Here is a 25,353-nt window from a genome sequence, read left to right on the forward strand (position 1 = left end):
TAAGGTTAGAAAGAAGGGGAGGGGAAGTAGGCGTAGAGGGGTGTGTGAGAAGGAAGAATGAAAGTTGGAGGGGGTTGAAAGAGGGTGTATGGTAGGCCAAGGTGGTATACTGGGTTTGTATTGTAGAGGGCATTTTCTATATAAGTGAGGGCCGTGTTTATTATTCAATGTTATATGCCCTGATTAAGCACAGTGAATATGTGATTGTATAGAATGAAAACATAATAAAATATATATTAAAAAAAAAAAACTTTAGCATAACTATATTTGTGTTAAACAGTTAGCATTTTACCCTATCAATGGTCTTTCCAGAGCTTTGTGCTATGGTTTAAATATTGCTAACCATTTGCATAGATTTTCTTGCTCAATTCATTTTCAAGCAGTTCTGTGTTACATGTGTTTGCTACTAGCTTTTAGCTATTATACATATATATTCCAGGATCTGTTTCTTAGGACAACAGACTGAACAAGATTAAAGCTAAGGGCGATCATCTTGGAGGATCTGTTTATATTTATTCTGATTTAAATTAAAGAGAGAGGAATGCTAATGGGTGTTTCTTCAGAATCTAGCTAGCTGATATGGAAACAAGGTAATCTGGATAATTCATTGGACTCATCCACTTTAGTGGGACTAGTAAAAAAATGTCTTTTTAAAAGTACAGAAATCTAAGGAGCAGGATTTCTGGCTTTCAAGTCTAATGCTTGCTTGCTTCCCCTACCTTTTTTCTACTCTCTAGCCTAAATTGACTATTGGAAGATTATACAACATACTGTATCATTAGATCAAGCAGAAGATTCAATTAGTTCATTTTTCTACTTCCCAAAATGACCAAGTAGATATATCAAAAAAGTAGACATTAAAAGTTGACATGATATTAAAAATTCTATTCAGAATTATTCAATTCCAAAAATAGTTAATTTAACCATTGGAATGAATATCAGTTGATATCACTTTTATGAAGCCCATTACAAAAGCCAATCTTACTGGCTTCTATTTTTCGCTCTATTGCCATACTAGATATTGTGACACCATTCTGGGAAGCCAGATATTTAAGGAATTCTAAGCATTTCAAGAATTTAGAAAGCAGTCCTTTTGTTGCTGTTGTTTAAAAGAAAGCTTGGTTAATTAACTTCTACATGAAGGAGGAAGTGGCTCAGTGGTTAGAATGCAGTATTGCAGGCTAACTCTGCTTACATTGCCAGGAGTTTGATTCCTTTGATCCTGAGTGGGTCAAGGTTGACTCAGCCTTCCAGGTTGGTAAAATGGGGACTCAGATTATTAAAGGCAATATGCTGACCCTGCAAACTGCTTAGAGAGTGCTGTAAAGCATGGTGAAGCAGTATATAAATTTAAGTGCTATTACTATACTGTACTTGACTCCTAAAACTAACCATGTACTGCTGTCAAAGAAAGCAGAAAATCTATGGCATTTCCTCCATGATTAAATTAAATTTTCAGAAATTTATAGGATTTGTAATCTCTGAGGATGTTAAAGGGGAAAGATGAAGGTTTGTGTTACGCATCTCCTAGTTTACTAGTTGACTCCAATATTAATTATGGTTTCTTTTACAAAAGTGTACCCTAGTAATAAAAAATAAGATTATCCACAAATAACTAATGGTTATTTTTAATATAATTTTGTAATTATGTTTAAACAATTAAGATTATCAAATAATGTATATACATTTGGGAAGCAGCATGTTAAACTCCCAAACCTGATTTAATAAATTGAATTATACACACGGTATGCATGATTTAGTTCTGATTAACACTTAAATAACTTATAGCATCTGAACTAGGACATCACTGCATACTTGCAAACAAGTCACATTTAAAAGTCAATTCTCAGTCTCTATCTATCTATCTATCTATCTATCTATCTATCTATCTATCTTTCTATCTATCTATCTTTCTATCTATCTATCTATCTATCTATCTATCTAAAAGCTATTATGTCAAGTATTTTTTGCTTGTATTCTAAAACGGTCAGACAATATTACTATTTATCTATTAGTCAAAATTTCTCTTATAATGTTTTTCTTTATATTTTACTGTTCTTACTGTTGTTTAAGAGAATCATGTATGTGAGATGGGTAACTATATAAATTGAATGAATGAATGAATGAATGAATGAATGAATGAATGAATGAATGAATGAACGAGCTGCCCTGTCTGGGAATAGCATTGTCAACTTTCAGGAACATGTAGAATATATTGAAGACAGTTTTATTCAATATTTAAAGCTAAAAGTCATACCTTTTTTAAGGAAGATTCTTAAGCATTTTATTTATACTTTTCACTTTAGGAGTCTTATAGTAGCTTTATTATAAGTTTCATCATGAGCTAGATGATCCCTTGATCACATATTTCACTTATTTTCCAGGTACAGCAGAAAATATATTCTTTTTTCCTATGAAGGTCAGCAACATCTGATACAGAATTTGCAGTTTCCACTTTTAATAAGTTTGCTATCAGGATTTGCTGTCAGATATTTAAAAGATGGCAGATCTAACTTCCCCTTACTTCTGAATTAAATAACGCTTGGTCAATTGCTTTTTAACATAATCCCAGCTGGCTTTACTAACTTTTTAACTAAGAAAAAAACCTTTCCTGTTATTACGAGAGAAACAAATATGGCTTCCAAGGTGAACTTTTTTACAAATTCTGGCTGTCAAGCTTTCTATTATCCAAGCAGTATGAAAGAGCTCAAAGATGTTCTATGCCAGTTCAAACTGAAGATGACTGTTATTTCTTTACAGAAGCACCAGGTTTTCTCAAATATTCCACTGCTATGTTTGATTCTAAATAAAAAATTACTATTATTTCAGTTTAAGGCATTGCAAGAGACATCTCTCAATCCACTAGAATAGTTTTAGGGATGCCTCCTCCCTCTAAATTGGTAACAAGGCAACAGTTAGGTTAAATTTGTGCAGCTAAATCCTGTATAGCAGGACCGTCAAACTCAATTTCATTGAGGACCGCATCAGGATTGTGTTTGACCTCGGGGAGACAGGGTAGGTGTGGCCAACTTGACATTACTTGTGTCAGGGGCACGTGTGGTGCCCTGAGCTCCATTTTTGGCTGCAAAGGCCTCCTGCAACTCTGTCAGCAAAAATGGACCTCAGGAGGGTCACCGTTTTCATTGGCAGAGGAACCGTGGGCCGGTCCTTTGCTGTTTCCATGGCGGTCCTTGGGGGCCCAGATCTGAGCCAAGGTGGCGCAGTGGTTAAATGCAGCACTGCAGGCTACTGCTAGATCAGCAGGTCAGCGGTTCAAATCTCACCGGCTCAGGGTTGACTCAGCCTTCCATCCTTCCGAGGTGGGTAAAATGAGGACCCAGATTGTTGGGGGCAATATGCTGACTCTCTGTAAACCGCTTAGAGAGGCCTGAAAGGCCTATGAAGCGGTATATAAGTCTACTGCTATTGCTATTGCTATTGCTATCTAAGTACCCTGTGGGCCAGATCCAGCCCCTGGGCCTTGAGTCTGACACCCCTGCTGTACAGTTACCAACAGAATACAATTTGATTAAGCTTTCCTGTAAGGGTAAATGGATAGTTTCTCTCTGTTAAATCAAACTAGGTAGCCCTCATATACCAACTTAATGGCCCTAACTATTTTTCCCCTTGGTTCAAATATAGCTGGGCAATATTAGAATTTGTACTGCTGTGAAGGGTCATGTATGTGAAGACAAAACTTTACTGAAATTAATAAAGTAAAGTCAGGGAATGTTTTACATTGAAATACAGATAGTTCCCGACTTACGACCACAATTGAGCCCAACATTTCCACTACTAAGCAACACACTTGTTAAGTAAGTTTTGCCCCATTTTACAACCTTTCTTACCACAGCTGTTAAGTGAATTGGTGCAGTTAAGTTAGCAACATCGTTTAATGAATCTGGCTTCTCTGCTGACTTTATTTATCAGACGGTGGCAAAAGGAAATCAGATGGCCCTGGAATACTGCAATCGTCATAAGTACATGCCAATTGCCCAGTGTTTGAATTTTGATCACATGACCGTGTTGATGCTGTAATGGTCTTAAGTGTGAAAAACAATCATAAGTCACTTTTTCAATTCTGTTGTAACTTCTAATGGTCACTAAACAAATGGTTTTAAACCAAGGGTTATCCGCAGTTACATTTTATAACGAGGAGTAATTCCTGAAAGAAAGGTAAGCTAAAGAAAAGGAAATATATTTCCAAACAGTTCATTTACTAGTTATATCTACAAATGGTAATGAGAAATTGAATAAGGATGATATTGTTATCTTCACTATCACTTCATTTGAACATTAGTGCATTTAGAATATTATTTCTGGTGTACAACTCAATCCAAAAACCTCAGAACCATAATTTAATCTTAAATCTCTTAATTAAACTCTACAGTATATTCTTCCATCCTAGTTCTGTATCACAGTTAGGTGAAATACATTAGAGATTAATGTATTGCACAAATGTTTTTTGGTAAATAGGCTGTTGTCATAGATAGATATGATAAATAATTCCTAATTCAGTTTATAAGATTTGTGGTACATGACAAAGAATTCCTAATTTATAAGGTTTGTGGATGTTTTAATACAAATAATTGTAGGAGAAGGGATGGCAGAATCTGGAGGTGGAGCAAAAAGGGGGCTCATCCTAGAGTCCCTACATAGCCACAAGAAAACTAAGTTTAACATTCCCTTGAGTGCCACTGATCCTAATTTAAATCTCAGGTGCCAACTGTTAGTTGAGAAGATTCCTGTGTATAGGCTTTTAGCAATAAATCAGTTTAATTGAATCTTCATGTGTGGACCTGGTGTCTGTCTGCGTCTCTGTCTGTGACTGTCTGTCTGTCTGTCTCTCTCTCACATACATACCTTTGGTCTTTGCAAAGATCTCCTACAGAACAAATGATTAAATTGGCCATTTTCAGGAGATCTGCAAACTTAAATAAATATCATTTCTCAGTTGTGATTTCAATTTTAATAGCTATAATCCACACATAAAACAAAATTCTTTGGGTCCTCAACTATTTTTAAGAATGTAAAGGAGTGTGTGTGTGTGTGTGTGTGTGTGTATGTGTGTGTAAAATCAGCTTCAACATATGTTATCTTTTGAGGAACAACAAGCTTCTCCTTTTGTGAACATCCCTAGTTGTTTTTAACTACCGAGGTTCTTCAGAGGTTAGTAGTTCTGCCTTCCCACTTACCATTGCTTATTTCTGGTAAGTCGAATTTAGTGAAATCCCACCACTGGAGCCGGTATGTGGTGTTTGCAATATTGCTGGCCACAGCAGACTGTCCATCTCCAATTACAGCCCCTAGGGACAAAAACAAGAACAGAACAGTCAATGAAACTTTCCAATTCAAAGGAATGACACCCAAAACATACTAACAATTTCAAAACTCAGAAGTCAAGGTCCAATGACTAATTTTATTGGTTTTTACAAAAAATACAAAGTCATGGAATTAGAAAGAAAGAAAAAAGGCACATTAAATGGTATCAAACTGTTGGATCAATAGAAGTTCTTCTTTCAAAATGATTTTAATATACTAAAGTTTTTATATTTTAAAATATCATACACCATTTTTTTTTGTAAATGAAACTTTTAAATAAATATGTCAATTTAGGATATTAATTAGAGTAAGAATAGTAACAAGCAGCAACACAAAGTTAAAACAATGAATCATCAGTGATATTCAAGGAATTATGGCACAGGAATATGAATAATAAAAAGGGTAACAAATAGCACTCATTAACCCTTTTCAAAATAACCCTAGGAGTGCAAGAGAAGGAATTTAGATGTCGAAAAAGAATTAATCACTCTAGAACCATCATCAACGCAAAGCAACAAAACAACTTACATCTACAATTTTTGCAAAGGAAGACGACTGCTTCACTGTAAAAATTTCTACTGCGGATATGAAAACCACAAGGAGGATCCCTATAAAGATAGAATTAGCCAGAAATGGCCCCTCTTCTCTCATATTCTTTCAGTACATAACAAACACTTCTGAGCAAAGGTAATGTTATGCCAGAATCATTTGACCATAGCTCCCTAATGCTTGTTCTTTTGGGTGAAGACAATTTATATTATTTCAAATCCATTATATCATAAATTTTGAACGTAATTTAGTTACAATGATTCCTGATGTTTGCTAATAATTTAGTACTGCTTATATTAGAAGAATGAATATTCTAATGGCAAAAAAACAACTAATTCATATAATAGCAATGTCTCTGAAGTTAAGGACATGAAAGGAAGTGGTCTTCCTGATACGCTCCTTCTCATTGGGTGGAAATAGCATCCCTTACCTCAGTGTTTTTCAACCTTTTTTGTGCAAAAGCACACTTTTTTCATGAAAAAAATCACGAGGCACACCACCATTAGAAAATGTTAAAAAAATTTAACTCTGTGCCTATATTGACTATATATAAAGTAATTCTCTTGAATCCTCCGCGACTGTTGCTATGGGCACACGCATGGGACGTCAGTGACGTCCCTGCGTGCGCTACCTCCCAGCGGTCCCCGCGTTTTTAAAGTAAACGCAGGGCCGCAGGGACTTAATAGAGGCATCCCTGTGTCCCGAAAGCAACTTTCGGGACACAGAGATGTCCCGAGGCAAAAACACCCAGCGGGTGTTTTTCCCACGGCACACCTTACACTATGTCACGGCACACTAGTGTGCCGCGGCACAGTGGTTGAAAAACACTGCCTTACCTCATTCAGTTATGTATTTGTTTGAATCACTAGGTTCTCATGGCATCTGTCCAAGAGTTCTTAAAGAACTCAAATGTGAACTTACTGCTCTCTTATCAAAAATATGCAACCTGTCCCACAGGTTGCTTGCTAGGGGACTGGAAAGTAGCCATTGTGAAAAGGATTTTAAAAAGGGATCCAAAGGAGAACTGAAAAATTATAGCCCTGGTGCCTTAATCTCTGTTTAAAAAATACCTTAGCACACAGAGCAAAAATTGAATAAAAATCAACATCAAGATGACGAAGTAATCCTGTCTCACCAAGCTGCTAAGATTCTTTTAAGCGCAACTAGGCATGTGTATGGAGCTGACCCTGTTGATAGTACAGTATATATTTGGATTTTTGGCAAACATTTGACAAAATTCTTCATCAAAGGTTCTTCTGTAAACTTAGCAGTCATGGAATAAGATCTGTCATTTTATAAATTGCTAACTGGTAAAGGAAAGAGTAGGAATAATGGGCATTTTTTTTGACACGACAGTGAGGATGCTGCAATGATATGTGAAAAACTGTCAGGAGTCATTTTTTTCAGTGCCACTGTAACTTCGAACAGTTACTAAGTGAATGGTTGTAAGTCGAGGACTAGATCTAATTGTAGTTATTAAGCTCTATCCGGTTGCATTTAACAAAATGTCACACATTACTCATCTAAGTCAAGATTTACTATGCATCATCAAATCAGAAGTATGTTATGGCAGAGCACACATTTAGTGGCAGATGGATTAGAAGTTTACATTTTATCTCATTTTAAATAAATTGAAGACCAGCATACCACCTTGTATTATCATTTTTATTCCCTACATGTAAGAAAAATGGCAAGAAAGTAAATTGATATGTGGCAGTTTACTAAGCAATGGCTACATCAATAAAGGGTTAGACATGCAAATCCAGTTCTTTCAGGAACCAGTCCTAGCAATCGTTTGACAAACTGTTTGAGAGACCTCTGTAGCTTCTATTATTGCCTGGAAAACTGAAAGGTGATGAAAGGCAGCTATTCAATAGCCTGGTGCTTGCCACCGCTGCAGGGGAGACATCACAACCTCTCTTCTAAGGTTTTTAGATTTCAACATGCTGAAGGGCAATTGAAATGCAGTAAACGTGGGTTTGATTGGCAACTTTCCTGCATCTGTCTATCACTGGATAATAGAACAGTGGGTGATGACAGAAATGAAGATAATTTCTTTTTACAGCTCACCCCCTCTACCCTGCTCCAACCACCACCCCCTATCAACATATGACAGAAGAGTGAAGGGGTGAAAACAATCTTTCAACCAAAAATAGGGCGATATTCTCCCACCACTGGAAGTTACAGGATGTTTTCCTATAATTTAAATGCCTCTAAATATTAATTTTAAAAAGTCTCTAAACGTAATTAAACATTTATATGAATTATGTCACGTTCACACTGGCATATATTAGAATGTGACTCGACAAGAGTGAAGCGATAATGATGCAGGGAGCTCTAGTTGTTGTGTAATCAAACCTTCCACACTTTGATTTTCAGTTCAGGATTCTGTTAGTCTATCAGATCCATTTTTGTTCTCTGCTACAAGTCTACCACAATAGAAAAATGAAGCAGACAAAAGAGAATTACTTCTTTTGTTAACTTGCCCTCCAATTTTCAATGACAATTTACTGTTGCTGTATTATGCAACAATATAAACTGTAAGAGTTACGATATGCAATATGAATACGAGATGGGCAGCATATGAATCACTAGGTGTGTAGATTTAACTGCAATCTAGGATAATCTAAAAACATCATAGGTACATATGCTTCAGATTCTTCCAGTGTACCTGATGAATAGGAAAGTAGAGATGTTTTTTTCCATTTTCAATTGACTGAAATTAACAGTATATGCAAGTCATATAATTGTACTTAATCTTAAACAATGTTTAGCAAACCCGTTTCAAACTGAGTTTATGTAGCTGGTTCATATGAATAAAAGATGGTGTTGTGCAACCTGCCTGCAGACTCAAAAATCTCATCCCAAGGAGAGAGAATTAGCTCACACTTGTGCACATGGATACCAAAACAAATTAATTGAGATCCTCTCTCTCCTGGATATAAAAGTTTTTTCTCTTCGTAAGAGAATGAAACGGAAAGGCAGTGAAAGAAGAGAGAGACAGGCGGTGTAAAGAAGATGCCTTCCACAGTCCTCAGCAGCCTCTGATTAATACTGATTAATGACAATTTACTGTTGTATCGACAGCCTCTAATTAATACCAAGAAGTTGGAGAAGTCCAGAAAACTGAGGCAAAATATGTACTGTTTCAGGAAACTTTATTTTGCAGAAGCAGGCAAAACACCGAGGGGGTGTCCTCCTCCCTCCTCTTCCTCCTCCCTCGCAGGTAATCCTCCCAACACTACAATTGAGACTGTCAACTTGATTATTAAGCAAAGGGTTGCTAAGTGAAACCGCAACTGTGTAATGATCTTACTTCAGTTTTGCTTTTCTTTTCTTTACAGACCTGGGTAGGTCATAAATGTGAGGATTGGTTGTAAAATTATTTTTTCATCACTGCCAAATGTGAATGGTTTGCTAATTGATTTAGTCACTAAATGAGGATTGTTTATATCAATTTCTGGGGTATTTTTAGGATAAAAGGTGAGGTCTCATTTTCTTTATCGCTTTGTACAAGCTCAGTTGTCATATACGTTTCATAAAGATATAATCTTTTCCTTGGAATATTCTTCTAAGCATCACCAATTCCCTTGTAGAGTCTGGACGGAAGGATCTTCCGAGGTGGCGCAGTGGTTAGGGTGCAGTACTGCAGGCCACTTCAGCTGACTGCTATCTGCAGTTCAGCGGTTCAAATCTCACTGGCTCAAAGTTGACTCAGCCTTCCATCCTTCCGAGGAGGGTGAAATGAGGACCCAGACTGTGGGGGCAATATGCTGACTCTGTAAACCGCTTAGAGAGGGCTGAAAGCTCTATGAAGCAGTATATAAGTCTAACTGCTATTGCTATTGCTATCTTCATTTGTAGCAAACCAGTGACACTTTTGAATGGAACACAATCGTTTCTTTGGAATTTCTTTCACAATTAATTTGCAAGCTGCTGTATTACCATGATGTAAGCCACTCTGCAATTTTCTTCAGTTTTAAATCTTTGCATGTTAATATTTGAAGTCCAAAATAATGTTTACATTTTATCTTCTTTAAAAAAAGAAAGCCTGTTTTTATTTCAATGTTACTGATTTAACTGCCAAGGGGTGGGGAGGAAGAACTGAATCTTAGTCATTATGTTTCTTTATCCCATACCAAGGAGGTGTCACTATCAACGTTACTTGCGTGTTTTATTTTTAACTACCAGAAGACCAGCACTACAAAGTGTAACAGTCCTAAACGAGAGTAAGCTAATGGGATAACTCCTAGAGAACATGTTATGGCAACAGGAAATACACCACCAATATCAGAACAAGAAGACAAGGGTGTGAAAAATGAGAACACTTCTTGAGCAGGAGAGCTGGAATCTCCACCCTTCTATTCTGTGGGCTTCATTATTTGCTATAATCTAATAAAATATCCAAAATTGTCCTGAGTTTCACAATAATCACTGCAGTATAGTTAGTTTAATATAAATAAATAAATAAATAAATAAATAAATAAATAAATAAATAAATAAATAAATAAATAAAAGCTTTAGTTTTGTTCTCCATGGCTAATGAATTTATCTTAATTTAACATTGAAACATCATATAAATGACAACTTTTACACTGGTAATTAAATTTTGTTGGACAAACTGTACTTGAATTGCATTTCTTATGGGCTAGCTTCAAAGAAAAACACAATATACATATGAGATGAAGATCTGATAGCACAGAGTGATAATCTATGTGTACAGAAAGCATGGATTACTCTTCTACGAGAATCAGTTCAGATTTCTGACATGAGCTATTCCCCCTTCTCTTTCCTGCTGCTTAGGAAAATAGAGGGTGATCAAAAAGAGTGTGCATTTCTCTCTTTTTTAAAAACTTTGATTTACACACAGCTTGCTGTACAGAGATTAATAAGAATGATCTCAAGCTTCTAAGCCCAGACAAGGTTAGTCAATTGCAAAAACCTGCTGAGGTCTTTATGATTCACTCGTAACTCTTTGTAAATACTGTGCAAACATTCAAATTCAAGCATGCAATGGGAGTGAGGATTCGGTATAAGCACTTAAGTCATTCTTGACTGGATGATGAAAGTGACATTTTGGTTTTCAACAGCATTCACCAATCAACAATTAGAACACACTGTAAAACAGTATTTTCCAATTATTCTTTGGTGCCATGTGTCACCAAATCCACCTTTAAATTACTATCATTTATCCATCTCTCATCTGTAGTACAACTGACACAGATTTGTCTTGTTTCATGAGCTTAAAAAACCTTGTCACTGCACAGCTTCATTTCGCTACTTTCTATCTTAACTATATTGCGACATCTCAACAAAAAAGCCACTTAATCTTTTTCTCAATAAGAAAAAAAGAACTTTTTAGTACAACACAGACAATAAAAACATGACAAATTTAAAAAGATCTTTGCTAAAGCCATAAACTACAGGAGAACTATCTTTGACAGTTGCAATTTCCTACAGTTAAGTGGCTCAGCTCAACTGCTATTTACCTGAGCTGACTTCATATTAATGCAAGCAGATATTAAAACTAATCCTGTACTCATATGGGAACCAGAACTTCATTAATACAAATGAAGTCCCTGACAACCTAAATAAAATCCTTTCTGTAAAGGCACCCACAATATAACAAATGATGACAGTTGATTCCTATGGAGTATACATCAAGAGCACACCATACTCATTAAGGGTCACCACCAATGATAATGACTTCCAAACCAGCCACTGTGCCTAAGGGTAGTATCATTTTCCCTTCCTGTAACATATGAAGCTGAAGAACAATGATTAAGAGAATACTTTATGATTCTTTCTTAAATCTGATACCAAGGAGCCTAGGCAGGTCTCTCACCAGGCTGTAAAAAAGCCTAGTGAGAAGTTCTCATGGTAAAGAAGGAACAAATGGCGGGGGAAATGAATTAAATTCCCTAGGAACAGTACACTAGTAAAATCAGTGAGAATACAATAACATAGGCATAACAAAAGATTTGATGACCAGCAAGAAACAGAAAACATCTTGAATGTATCAATGCTAAAATAAATCTGAATATTCAACAAGTATCAAAATTTGATATAAAGACATAATTTATCTATATTTCAAAATTGAAAAATTGCTGGCACTTTTTTATTTATTTTTATTTTTTATTAACAAACATGTAAAATGCACAAACACATTTACACAATACAATATGAACAGGAGCTTCCTGTTCTTTCCAATAGCAATTATCAATTGATACCACTCACCTTATATTATTTCCCCTTCTATTGTATTTCATTTTGATTTCACCATTCTTAACCCTCTTCTTTTACTCATAACTATTATTTTTTGAGTTTTGTTATATTGCTTCATTGATTCTTGTTTCTTTCCTCCATCCACCTATACCATTTATCCCATATTTGGTAGAATTCTGATTCTTTTTTTCCCTGGTTTTCTTTAGTTAGTTTGTCTATTTCAGCACAATCCATAACCTTTCTTATTATTTCATCTTTGCTTGGGATTAATTTGTTTTTCCATTTCTGGGCAAAGGCAATCCTTGCCGCTGTAATTATATGTAGTATTAAATATTGGATTTCTTTTTTGTATTTCGCAGACATTATTCCTGATAGAAAAATTGCTGGCACTTTGATAGGCAGCTTAGGGAGCAAGTATGCAGGAAAAACAGGCTGCATGAAAAGAATCCAGCAAGCAGCTGATCAAAATAGGAGAGAGCAAGCCCTCACGTGAAGGAAAGGTATATAAACTGTTTTCAAATGAACTGTTACTGCCCAAGCATTCTTGGTTAAGAAATAAGTTTTTTTTTTTTTTTTGGGGGGGGGGGGGGAGAAGAGAACCTATGTCCATGGTGTGCTGCCTCCAATTTTGATCATGACAAGGGCAATGTGATAGTTGTATGAGGCCAAAAACACAAACAAATAAAATCCTCCCCAAAACCCAGTTGGATGTTAAATTTGTCTTTTATGATGTAGTGACCATCTGGAAAATTTAGGTAGAAACATTTTACACCTTTTCTGCATGATTTGCTCATATGGGCAGTTCTCCACATGGGGACCATCTGATCCCATTGAGATTGGTTCACCCCAGCCATGTCAGTAGAGGAGGCATGTTGCGGGCCCCTTTAGCCAGGGTATTCTGGCTGATGGGGTTGAGGAGAAGAGCTTCCTCTGCTACTGCACCTGCCTTTTGGAAAATCTTGCATCCTGGAGTGAGGTTGGCTGCAACCCTCCTGACCTTCCACAAGACTTGGCTCTGCCAGCTGGCTTGGGGCTCCAATGGAACAGTTTCACAAGGGGGGGGGGGGTTGATAGATTTAATAAGAGATCCCATCTTCTCCCCCTTCTCATCCTATTCCCCCCATCCCATCTTTTAATCAGGGCTCAGTAATTGGATCTTTGTTTTACGATTTTTATTAGTTTATCGGAATATAAAATACAAAGAAAATAAAAATAATGCGAAACTAGGGAAAGAAAAAAGGGAAGAAGAGAACACTTGAGGTAGAAGGGGGGAAAGGAAAAAGAAAGGTGCTGGGTCAAAGTAATTGGCTCTATTGTATTTTATTTATATAATCTAGGTTTTGTACAGTTTTATCTTTTTAATATTCTAAGCCGCCCAAAGTTACCCTGTGATAAGAAGAGTGGCCAATATATTTTACAAACAAATAAATAACTTTGTTCACATTTTCTGTTCCTTTAGGTATCTGCTTGCTGCTCAATGACTGGTATACAGAATGGCAGTTGGTCTTACCTGAACTGCTATTTTCGGGGCTCAGACAGGAGGCTCCAGTGGATGGGTATTGACACGCCCATTTGGCCACGAGACTGGGATGAAGCTGAAGACACGCCTTTGTGCTCCACCCTTCCTTCTCCACTTTATCGAAGTGAGCTCCCCTCAGACCTGAAAATAAGGCACAAAGGAGAACTCCCACCACCCCAGCTATCATGCTATCTAGGGCAGGAACTGGAGCCTCCTGTCCGAGCCCCGAAAATAGCAGTTCAGGTAAGACCAACTGCCATTTTCCGGAGCGAGGGACAGAAGGCTCCAGTGGATGGGACCTACCAAAGCTAAGTCCCATGGGCGGGGAACTCATGCACTGCAATAACCTGCTGTAGCACCCTGCATCCAAATGCTGCATCAGCCAATGCGAATGCATCCAACCTGTAATGTTGGATAAACGGCGATGGGGATGCCCATGTAGCCGCTCTGCAAATGTCCTCTACGGGGGCCTGGGAGACCCAAGCCACCGAGGTGGCAACGCTCCTCGTCGGGTGTGCCGTGATGCCAGCCAGCAGCGGCAACCTCTGGGATTCGTATGCTAGGGATATGGCTAAGTGGATCCACCGGCTAATAGTGGAAGGCGTTACCCTCCTACCCAGAGACGACGGTTGTAAAGATAGGAAGAGTTCCTCTGACCTCCGAAAGGAGGCCGTCTGCTTCAGATAAATACGCAGGGCCCGTCTGACGTCCAACCAGTGCCACTGCTGTTCCCATTCCCTAGCAGGATTAGAGCAGAAATCGGGGAGAACAAGCTCCTGGGAACGGTGGAATATGGAATTCACCTTAAGAAGAAAGGCTGGGTCCAACCTCAACATGACCCTGTTGTTGTGGAACATGCACATGCCTCCCTAGAATAGAGTGCTCCTAGCTCTGACACCCTTCTAGCCGACGTGATGGTGACTAGGAATACCACCTTAAGGGTTAAGTGTTTCAGACTAACCGTTCTCAACAGCTCAAAGGGCTCCTCCATGAGAGCCCACAGCATGGTGGGAAGATTCCATGTGGGGAATGAAGTTGGGTGAGAGGAACCGGGCGTGCTCGGGAGGATCGTGACAAGGGTGGCTAGTTGCCTGCGCACTGTCCCCTAGGTGAATCCCTTGTCTAGGCCATCCTGGATGAATTCCAAGACTTGCGGTACCGAGGCCCTGGTGGGCTCAATCTGTTTTGCCTTGCACCAGGAAATGAAAGCCACCCATGTAGAGTCATAGATCCTTGATGTGGCATTTCTGCGAGAGGCCTCTGTTGTTCTAATCAACCGCAGAGAAAATTGAGCTCCCTTTAGGTGCTCCCACTCAATCTCCACATGGCTAGTTGCAGCCAGTGTGGTTCTGAGTGCATCAGCTTTCCTTGGTGCAGCTCTATTTCCCCCTCTGGTATCCGCCATGGAGGCTGGACTGACAGGATCTTGAGGTCCGCGAACCAGAGTCTCCTCAGCCAGTGAGGAGCCACCAGGATCAGCTCTGCCTGCTCCCTGACTAGCTTCTGAACTACCCTGGGAAGGAGAGGGAGGGGAGGAAAAGTGTACAGAAGTCCCCTTGGCCATCTTGCGTCGACTCCCTCCATTCCCCGAGCTGGGAACCGAGAGAAAAACCGCGGAAGCTGGGTGTTGGCGGGAGTAGCGAAGAGGTCCACTATTAGCTGTCCGAACCTCTGGCAGATGCTCTGGAACAGCTCCTGGGATAGGTTCCACTCTCCGTTGTTCACCGTCTCTCGACTGAGCCAGTCGGCCTGATGGTTGTCAATCCCCGTGATGTGCTCTGCCCGGATCGACTGCAGATGTCTCTCTGCCCAGCTGCCCAGCAAAATCGCTTCGGTGTGCAGTGCCCGGGAACACGTGCCGCCCTGCTGATTGATGTGGGTCTTGGCCACCACGAGTACCAGGATGTGATGACCCTCGACAGCGGTCCGGAAATATCAAAGCGCCAGATGGATCGCTCTGAGCTCCAGCCAGTTGATGTTGTGTCAGAGTTCCTGCCAGGACCACTGGCCCTGCACCAACTGGGCCCCCAGGGTCATCCCCCAGCCAAATAGGCTGGCATCTGTGGTGAGAACGAGGTGCTCCTGGTCCCTGAACTCACACCCCTTGAGCAAGGCTGGGGACAGCCACCACTTGAGGGAAATCCGTACCTGTGGGGTGGCCTCGACCTTGGCCAGTGAGCTGCTGGTGTTGGCTCTCTGGAACGGTAGAAGTCGCTACCACAGAGTCCTGGCGTGCAACTGTGCCCACGGTACTACCTCGATGCAGGATATGAGTTTCCCCAACAAGCTGGATAAAAAGGCTATGGGAACATAACAGTCCCTATGGACCTGCTTAATCATCTTAACCAAACTAGTCCTGCGGTCCGGGGAGAGAAAAACCTTTCCTGCACGGGAGTCTATGACCGCCCCTAAATGAGAATTCTAGTTGACAGGGTGAGGGAACTCTTTTCGAAGTTGGCGGAGAACCCCAGCCCCTGAAGGGTGTCCACGACCTGCCAGAGGTCCACCCTCGTCTGACCCGGGGTGCCCCCTGGACAAGGACATCATCCAGGTAGCAATGTAGCCTAATGGGAAAGCCTCTTAGGTAGGCTGGCACCACCGCCAGTACCTCTGTGAATGACCTAGGTGCAGAGGATAACCCAAAGGGAAGGGCCCTGTATTGGAAGTGGCAGCCCAGGTAGGACAACCGCAGGTACTGCCTGTGGTGTGGGAGGATGGGAATGTGGAGATAAGCCTCCGTGAGATCTATAGAAGCCATGTAATCCCCCTCCTGTATGCCTGCTAGAATGGATTTAAGCAAGGCCATCTTGAACCTGCGATACACAAGATGTTGGTTCAAGAAGTTCAAGTTGAGAATAGCTCTCCAACCCCCTGAAGCTTTCGGCATGAGGAACAGATTTGAGTAGAACCCCCGGCCCACCTGGTCCGAGGGGACCAGTTCTATCACAGCGATGTCAAGCAGATGCTTAATGGCCTGACGCATCCGCCTGCGTTTGTCTAGATTTTGCACCCGGGGAAATGTGTGAAAGTGGTTTGGGGGGGATGGAGAGGAATTCTAGCCGAAGCCCATGTGAGACAGTGCTGATTACCCAGGCGTAAGAGGAAATTCTCGCCCAGGCCTTGGAGAAGAGAGCCAGGTGATCGCCAATGAGTGGGGTTGGGTTCAACCTATTTGCTCTGGCGGTAGGGGTGCCCACCTCCCCCTCGAAAGGGCCGCTTACTCTGAGACTGGAAGCGGGATCTGTCCCTACTGAAGTTGTGGTCAGATGACCTCTCTGACCTGGGAAAAGAGTACCTGCTTTGCTGAGCCTCCTGTTCCGGAGGCCGGTACGAGGGCTTGTGGTAAAATGGGGTTGACCTTGATCCCGCCTTCTTTGCCATTTTGGGCAGCCCCTGCCTCAGCATCGAGAATTGCCTCAGCCTGGGTTGCTTCGCACGCTCTTAGTTCAAAAAAAGAAGAAAGCTTCTTCATGCTCTTTCCAGCGCTCTGTGCTCTCCGCGGCTCGAATCCAGATGCTGAAGCCGTTTCCAGTAGATTGGTGCAATTGGGGGGGCAGGGCTCTGGGCTGGAAATCTCTAGCCTCTAGCCTCCTGATCGCATAAGAATCCCCAGGGATCGGCGCCACGTGCTTGACAAAGCCGGAAATGGCTGCCGCAACCTCAGCACTTTCTCCGATCCCAAGGATACAAAGTAACACTCACTGGTGGTTAGAAAGGAAAAGCACGTAGAGCTACTTACAGTCTAGGCAGAGAGCTAGCTACGGTGGCTGCAGAGGCAAGGAGGTTCCAATAGGGATAGAAATTGCAGGAGAAGTTAAAAATCTGACTCGTTCTTTAGCTGGACTGAAGTGGGGAAGGAAGGGTGGAGCACAGAGGCATGTCTTCAGCTTCATCCCAGTCTTGTGGCCAAATGGGCGTGTCAATACCTATCCACTGGAGCCTCCTGTCCCTCGCTCCGGAAAACTTGCCTTCCTATAATTTAGTTCAATTTTCTCATTCCCTAATCAATTACTATATTAAAATAAAAATCCCTTATATACTGTTATTCTGCTGTTGTTTTTGAACTAGTCTCAAGTAATTCTAAACTGCTTGTGTCTACTTATCCTGGTAAACTAGACACCATCTACTTATCTTGGTAAACTAGACACCATCACCACCTAGTAAACTAGACACCAACTAGACACCACCTGGTAAACTAGACACCATCAGCCAGATCATAGAATAACTCAAAGAAGATGTGGAGAGATTTGGCCTATAGAATCACCAAGCATGGATAACATCATCAACATCATTATCCTGTAAATGAAGGGAAATTGAGATTTTTTTTAAAGTTTGGTACTGAGAAAGGGGGATCAGCCCCATCTTGTACTCCTAGAATTTAAGACCGAGGAAGCAGAAGGGTAAAGATCCTTAAAAAGGGGTTGGCAGAGTTACATTACCCATTTGTGACACCTGCTCTACATTTTTATGGACAAAATACATTTAACAACCGCTATATATTTATAGGGTTCTACACATATTTAATATGTTCTACATATTAAATACACAGGCTTTTAAAGTCAGTTAATTTAAGTTTCATTCAGAATTATGTTCAATAGCACATTCACTACTGAAAAGATTTGAGCCATATGCCAATGGATTTTTATTGTCCATCCTTGAAGAAGAAAAACTGTTTATGGCAGTTCCCCTTTACAAGAGTTTGTTTAATTATTGTCTCATATTGATTTGGGTACTGTTATTACATTTTTCAAAATAGTAGTATAGTCTTGACTGAAATTCCAATTATTTTCTTCAATTAGTGTGATTAAACTCACTTTCTGATGTAACATCTTTCACGTCTAACAAATTGTATTTTTAAATAATTTAAACTCCAACTACATTTAGAGTTAAATGAAAAACACATGTTCCAGGATTCTAGCAATTTCATTTTTTCTATTATAACTATGGAAAATCCCAATAGAGCATTTGGCTTTTAGATTAAATGATGATCTAAGCAATTATCTTCTATTTGTCCTTCTGCCTATTTAATTATGATTTGCTTTAAGAGGCCTATTTGTAGCTCTTTTTGTTTTTTAATGCCAGACAGATTTTCCCAACAGCAAATCCATTCTTTAATGGAAACAAAAGCTGAAGATAGAAAGACTATTGATATGCTTGAACTCTGATGTTGAACAAGTCTATATTACACTATAGGCACCCAAGAAAAGAAACAAAGGGAGTATAGAACAAATCAATCTGGATTTCTCATTTAAGACATAAATGATCAGGCACAAATTATTATATTTTAAATACATTATGCAAACACCTAGGTCTTGAGAAGTCCATAGTATGGAAAAAGATAGAAGAAATATTTAATTATGTTGGTGATAACTGCATCATCGGGAGACCTGAAAAGTCAAGTCTTTGTTGACCATCTTGGAGAAGGTTATCCATGTGGTCACTATCAACACTGACTTAATAGCACATAACTAATGAATGTACAAATTATAGGTTTTTCATCTTTAAATACTTTGTTAGCACCTTCTTTAGTATTTTGAGAACACACAAACACTATGCATTCCTATCATGATCCCCCAATGTTTCCTGTTTTGACATTCTTAAACCAATTTATTACAATATTATAATTCTGTTCTGCTTTTAGGTTTTTTGTGCTTTTAGCTGAACAAGATATTATACTCTACATACTATTTTCTAAGTTTATGTGTGATTAAAAAATAAGAGGGGTGAAATAACTTACTCAACTGAACTGGGAATCTTCCACAGTAGTACAACTGAAGATCCAAATTATTATAGATACCATGATAGTAAGTTACAAGTGTTCAAATAAGGAACTATCAAAATGTTTTTAAAATCATATCTAAATGTGCATGATAACAACAAAAATGTTCAATATAACATGAATACTACAAAGTGAAACTTTAAGATTGGACACATCTGTCACAAGGCAGACTTTCTAAGTCATATATTGCAATAATTATTATGCAGAAATCTTCTGCTTTATCTCACATTTTTCAATGTTATTTTATCTTAATTGCACTGATTTGAAAGACCATTGATCCAATTTTGAGTTACATAAGAATCAGATTATGTAAAGCTTTCTAGAATGGAACTGTTACCTAAATTGGGATGATCTTACAAAAAGCAACAAGGATGTTTTAAGTACTAGAATTTAGCTGAAGAAAAACACTATGTACCTCAGTGTTTCTTAACCTTGGCAACTTTAAAATGAGTTGACTTCAATTCCCAGAATTCCTCAGCCAACTTGAAGTCTGAACATCTTACAGTTGCCACAGCTGAGAAACAGTAAAATATGAAGTATCTATTTTATATCTTTTCTGCTTTGAGATCATGTTTCCATCTATTCCTTTTTAAAAAAAATATCACCAAGATTGTTTCATATTTTCTCAACAGAGAAAAGTTATAAATTGTGGGAGATGGGATTTTTTTGTTTCCTGACTAACTGAAATTGTTTCCACAAGCAATTTGTACAGTTAAAAAAACACCATGCAGGAATGCAGACTAGAACTATAGTGACTTTTTTTCTACCAAATGGCCCACTTAGGATTTTAAGACAAATGTAATATTTTTTTACCCTTTCTGTTCAATCACGTCCAATTGTTGAAGACTGTCCAGACAAGTTCCTGCAGTTTTCTTGAAAAGGTTTTTCAGAAGTGGCTTGCCACTGCCTCCTTGTTAGGGGCAAAAATCAATAATTTGCCCAAGTTCATCCAGCTGCCTTTGTGCCTAAGGCAGGACTAGCTCTTGTGGTCTCCCACTTTCTAGTCTGATGCTTTAATCATTGTATCAAACTGGCTCTTGATAATTGGTTATCAGACAGCAAACATATCCTTCCTAGTATTCTATTCTCTACATAAAAGAGACATGCTGTCACATAATACATTTTCTTATATCTCTTGATACGAACTTGCTGAATATTAAAACAATAGTTTTCTTAGGCAGTTGACCGCTGATAGCATGCAGACTGAAATTTAGATGACAAACTTGGAGAAACCTCAGCAAATTAGAGATTCAACAGGTTGGAAAACTGGTTTGGAAATAAGCTGATTGTTCATCCTTAAGTAATATATTACTCACAGATACCAAGCAATCATACACTGATATGAATAAAAATTGCCAATATTCTATTATATATTAAAGAATTTAATCAGCTTCTAATGAATAAAGCTCAACATTTAAACTGCTATCCAGTTAGTAAGCCTCAACATAGAGCACAATTTCATTTGCACAAAGCTAAAGTTTAGTTTTAGTATGCTTCCTGGCCCAAAGGAATGCTATCAAACTGCCCTAGCTGCCTCATTATCTAGTATCACCTTGCCATCTAGTGATGATTAATTACTGAAGTTCAACGTATATTTAGAACTGAGGAGCTGTAATCTAAGGTAATAATTTCATTTGCCCCTCCCGCAAATCCCAATCCTTAAACTTGATAGTACTTATTTATTAAAAATATTTCTAATCCTTTGGAGATGGCTTCTCTTATCTCTTCACAAATATAAAACTGGTTCATCATCCAAATTGATCATTTTAAAAAGGAACAGTAGGACCAATTTTGTAAAACATAGGAACACTAGTATTAAAGTTACTGATATGTCAACATTACTACAGAAAAAGTTTGAGATTTCTTCCCCAAAGATTATTTCAAAAAATGCCCATCTAGATCAGGGGTGTCAAACTCACATTGTCACGGCGGCATCACATGATGTATTGGGACTTTCTTCCCCTTTGCTAAACCAGGCGAGGGCCTAGCCAGCACATGATGCATCCGGCCCATGGGCCGGGAATTTGACAGCCCTGATCTAGATCAATGCAGTAGATAGAAGTTTATATTACTTAAAGAATTACACAAGATCAGAATTAGAAAGAGATTCATTCAGTCCAATGGCTGTGGCAAAGCAAGAAATCCACTATCCCTAATAAGTGCCATATAAATCCCTAATATAAGAAAGTTTTCAGAGAGTCTGAGAAGGAATCTGGTCCAATGTCAAAAAATTGATTCTATTTGACACTTGCCCCTAAAGTTTACATAAACTCTTCCTTCTGCACTTTGACTATTCCTCTAGAACAACAATAAACAAATTTGATCTACAGCTATAATATGGCTGCCTTCAAAGTATCTGCGGAGAGTGAAGTATCATTCCTCACCAGTTCATTATCCAGGTCAAACAAATTCAGCTCCACATGTTGAGAATGTCATTCTGAGGTTCCCTGCCATGTTACTCTCTTGGATATGTTCCAATTGTCAATATTCTCCTTAAAACAATGGAGAAAAATATTGCTAAAGTGGGATGTGCCTGACTAGAATGAATTTCCTTTAGGATACCCAGCACAGGAGATTACCTTTTAAATGCCACGTGTACTATACACTCTCCAAGTCAAAAATAAATAAAATAAAAAAGGTCTCAAAGGGGACTGTATGCAGGAAAAACATCATTCGATTTAGGTCTGAAGAACAGCTTGGAATATGGTTTCCAAGGCAACTCAACCAGCATGTTAACATATTCACTTTCATCATTAAAGAAAAATGTGAAAGGTAATTGGGTTAATTACTGAAGCAAAAGCCAGTGTAGTGCCACTAATTGTCCATTTACTTAAGGTGTTTAAACACAAGTTCTAATTGCTATCAAGGTAGAATGATTTACAAGCCTTTTGTCTAAAGGAGTAGATTACATAAAAGGCAAGCAATTGTCTTTTTACATTTTCAGAAAAGTTAAGTTTAAACCTAGAATTCCTAATAAATATTCCTAGCTGCTATTACATAACAGAAAATGATGACAATATTATCTGTTGTGGTACCTGCCTTCAGTAACAGTCTCCCACCAAAAATCCTATTCTATTGGCTTTTGCCATCAAATGTTAGTGGTACGATTGTTAGCAAAACCCTACACAGGCAAATTTGGGGATGAGAATGGTGTATGAGGTGCCCCAAATTTTGTTTTTTATTTACTATAGCTGATTTTTATATATTTGTTTTATTGGTCTGTATTGTTAGTCTCTCACAATTATTTGGGTGATCCAGAACTGGTCCAGAATGCTGCAGTGCACACTATTTTGGTTTCCCCACAGTTTGTCCATATTACAACATTGGTGTGGAACTGCACTGGGTACAATTCAAGCTGATGGTTATCACTTTTAAGGCTCTAAATAGCAAGGAATCATTAATGATACTTATGGGAACACCTCTCTTTACGGATATCTAACTATCTCCCCATTATAAGTCAGATAGGATGCCGCCCTCAACAGGTCCCTTCCCTAAAATGTTGTCATTCAGTATAAGATCTCCAAGATAGATCAGCCTAGAAAACAAAGGCCTATTACTACTTTTTATTATTAAAACTCCAGTAACAGAATCTTTTAAGTATAAATGTACTTTCCCCTCTCTCCCTTCCTCTTTGTATAAACTAGGTAGGGGCTTATCTGAAACATTTACTCACATTACATTATTGCTTGGGATTCAGGTCCCTTTTATTTGCTCTTCTTTCTTGTCAGGCACAGACAACAGATCCACATATGCAGAATTCAAGTTAACTACTTTATTATGTTCTGCCTATAATTCAGAAATCTCTCCAGGCTTGAGAACAATTAAATAAGGCTCCAAGGAATGGGGGGGGGGGCAGCCCTTTTGCCATCATAATGATTCCAGGCTAACTAATTTCCTTTGCTCTTTACATCTAGTAGGCCCTAGGAAGTGCATCTTCTCCACAGCTGCCTCTGCCATGTGGAACACCCTTCCCCAGATATCTGGGAGGCCTCTACCCCACCTTTCAGAAGCGGTCTTGAAGAGTTGGTTCTTTCCAAAAGTTTTAAGATAAAATGAGGCTGCAATCTAGTAAGATGGAATAACAATAACACTTAGACTTATATACCGCTTCATAGTGCCAATAAAGGACAATATTTGTAGCTCAGGGTTGAAATGAGGGATGCTCTCTGAGTTTGCTTGTTTTCTTGAAGACATTTCATTACCCTAACTAGGTAATCAGTGCTAGGAAGGAGTGCTTCTAGAAATTCCCTGGCATTTTTCAATTGGGAAAATGTGACAAAATGTGAAATGTGAGGCACAGGGGGATCAAGTAGAACAGCTCTGGGTTGAGTTTCAGGACGTTACCCCCGGGGATGTGGACAAGGCCATGAGAGCTGTAAGTTCCTCCACCTGTGCTCTGGATCCGTGTCCCTCATGGCTGGTTGTTAACTGCAGTGAGGTGACACGAGGCTGGATCCAGGCGGTTGTAACCGCCTCCCTTCGGGAGGGGAACTTCCCCGCCGCACTGAAAGCGGCGGTGGTGAGACCCCTCCTGAAGAAACCATCCTTGGATCCAGCTGTCCTCAATAGTTATCGCCCGGTCTCCAACCTTCCCTTCTTGGGGAAGGTTGTTGAGAAGGTGGTGGCCTTCCAGCTCCAACGGTCCTTGGAGGAAGCAAACTATCTAGACCCCTTCCAGTCAGGCTTCAGACCCGGTTACAGCACAGAAACCGCGTTGGTCGCATTGATGGATGATCTTTGGAGAGCCAGAGATGAAGGACATCCCTCCATCCTGGTCCTCCTTGACCTCTCAGCGGCTTTCGATACCATCGACCATGGTATCCTTCTGCGACGACTGCGGGAGGTGGGAGTGGGAGGCACCGTGCTACGGTGGTTCTCCTCCTACCTCTCGGACAGGTCGCAGTCGGTGTTAGTGGGAGGGGAGAGATCGTCCCCAAGGCCCCTAAATTATGGGGTGCCGCAGGGTTCGGTCTTATCCCCCCTACTATTCAACATCTACATGAAACCGCTGGGAGAGATCATCCGCAGGCACGGGATTAGATACCATCAATATGCGGACGATACTCAACTGTATCTGTCCGCCCCGTGCCAAATCAATGAAGCGGTTGACGTGATGGGCCGGGGTCTTGAGGCCGTTATGGACTGGATGAGGGTTAACAAGCTTGTGCTCAACCCAGAAAAGACCGAGTGGCTGTTGTGTTTCCCTCCCAAAGATTTGGCAAACATTCCAACACTCAGGCTGGGGGGTCAAATTCTACACCCCTCAGAGAGGGTTCGCAACTTGGGAGTCCTCCTGGATCCACAGCTGTCATTCGACCACCATTTAACGGCTGTGACCAGGGGGGCATTCGCCCAGGTACGCCTGGTGCGCCAGTTGCGACCCTACCTGGACCGGGAGGCCCTCACAACAGTCACTCGGGCCCTTGTGATCTCTAGGCTGGAATACTGCAATGTGCTCTACATGGGGCTGCCCTTGAGGAGCATCCGGCGACTTCAGCTAGTGCAGAACGCAGCCGCGCGAGTGATTGCGGGTGCCCCCCGATTCACCCGCATAACACCTATCCTCCGCGAGCTGCGCTGGCTACCTGTCGATCTCCGGATGCGCTTCAAGGTGCTATTAATCACCCATAAAGCCCTACATGGCAGTGGATCTGGATACTTGAGAGACCGCCTTCTGCCAATTACCTCCCTACGACCTATAAGATCCCATAGATTAGGCCTCCTCCGCATTCCATCGGCCAGCCAGTGTCGGCTGGCAACTACAAGGAGGAGGGCCTTCTCAGCAGTAGCCCCGACCCTTTGGAACGAGCTCCCCGTGGAGATTCGTACCCTCTCCACCGTCCAGGCCTTCCGCATAGCCTTGAAGAACTGGCTCGCCCGTCAGGCCTGGGGATAAGAATTGCTACCCCGCCCGAATGATGAATGAATGTTGCTTACTATTTTTATTATATGTTGTTGT

The 25,353-nt window shown here is 40.1% G+C and overlaps 1 protein-coding gene across 7 annotated transcripts in view; it reads right to left on the reverse strand.

Moving 5' to 3' along the window:
• The window catches only part of AMBRA1 (autophagy and beclin 1 regulator 1), a 138,538-nt gene that overhangs the window by 47,072 nt on the left and 66,113 nt on the right, over positions 1-25,353 (reverse strand). For all 7 annotated transcript variants that reach the window (XM_032226825.1, XM_032226840.1, XM_032226801.1 and 4 more), the window contains one exon: positions 5,196-5,306. In XM_032226825.1, coding sequence (XP_032082716.1) covers positions 5,196-5,306 — 111 coding nt within the window. The remainder of the gene's footprint in view (positions 1-5,195; positions 5,307-25,353) is intronic.

This window comes from Thamnophis elegans, chromosome 1, assembly GCF_009769535.1.
Source record: "Thamnophis elegans isolate rThaEle1 chromosome 1, rThaEle1.pri, whole genome shotgun sequence".
NCBI lineage: Eukaryota > Metazoa > Chordata > Lepidosauria > Squamata > Colubridae > Thamnophis > Thamnophis elegans.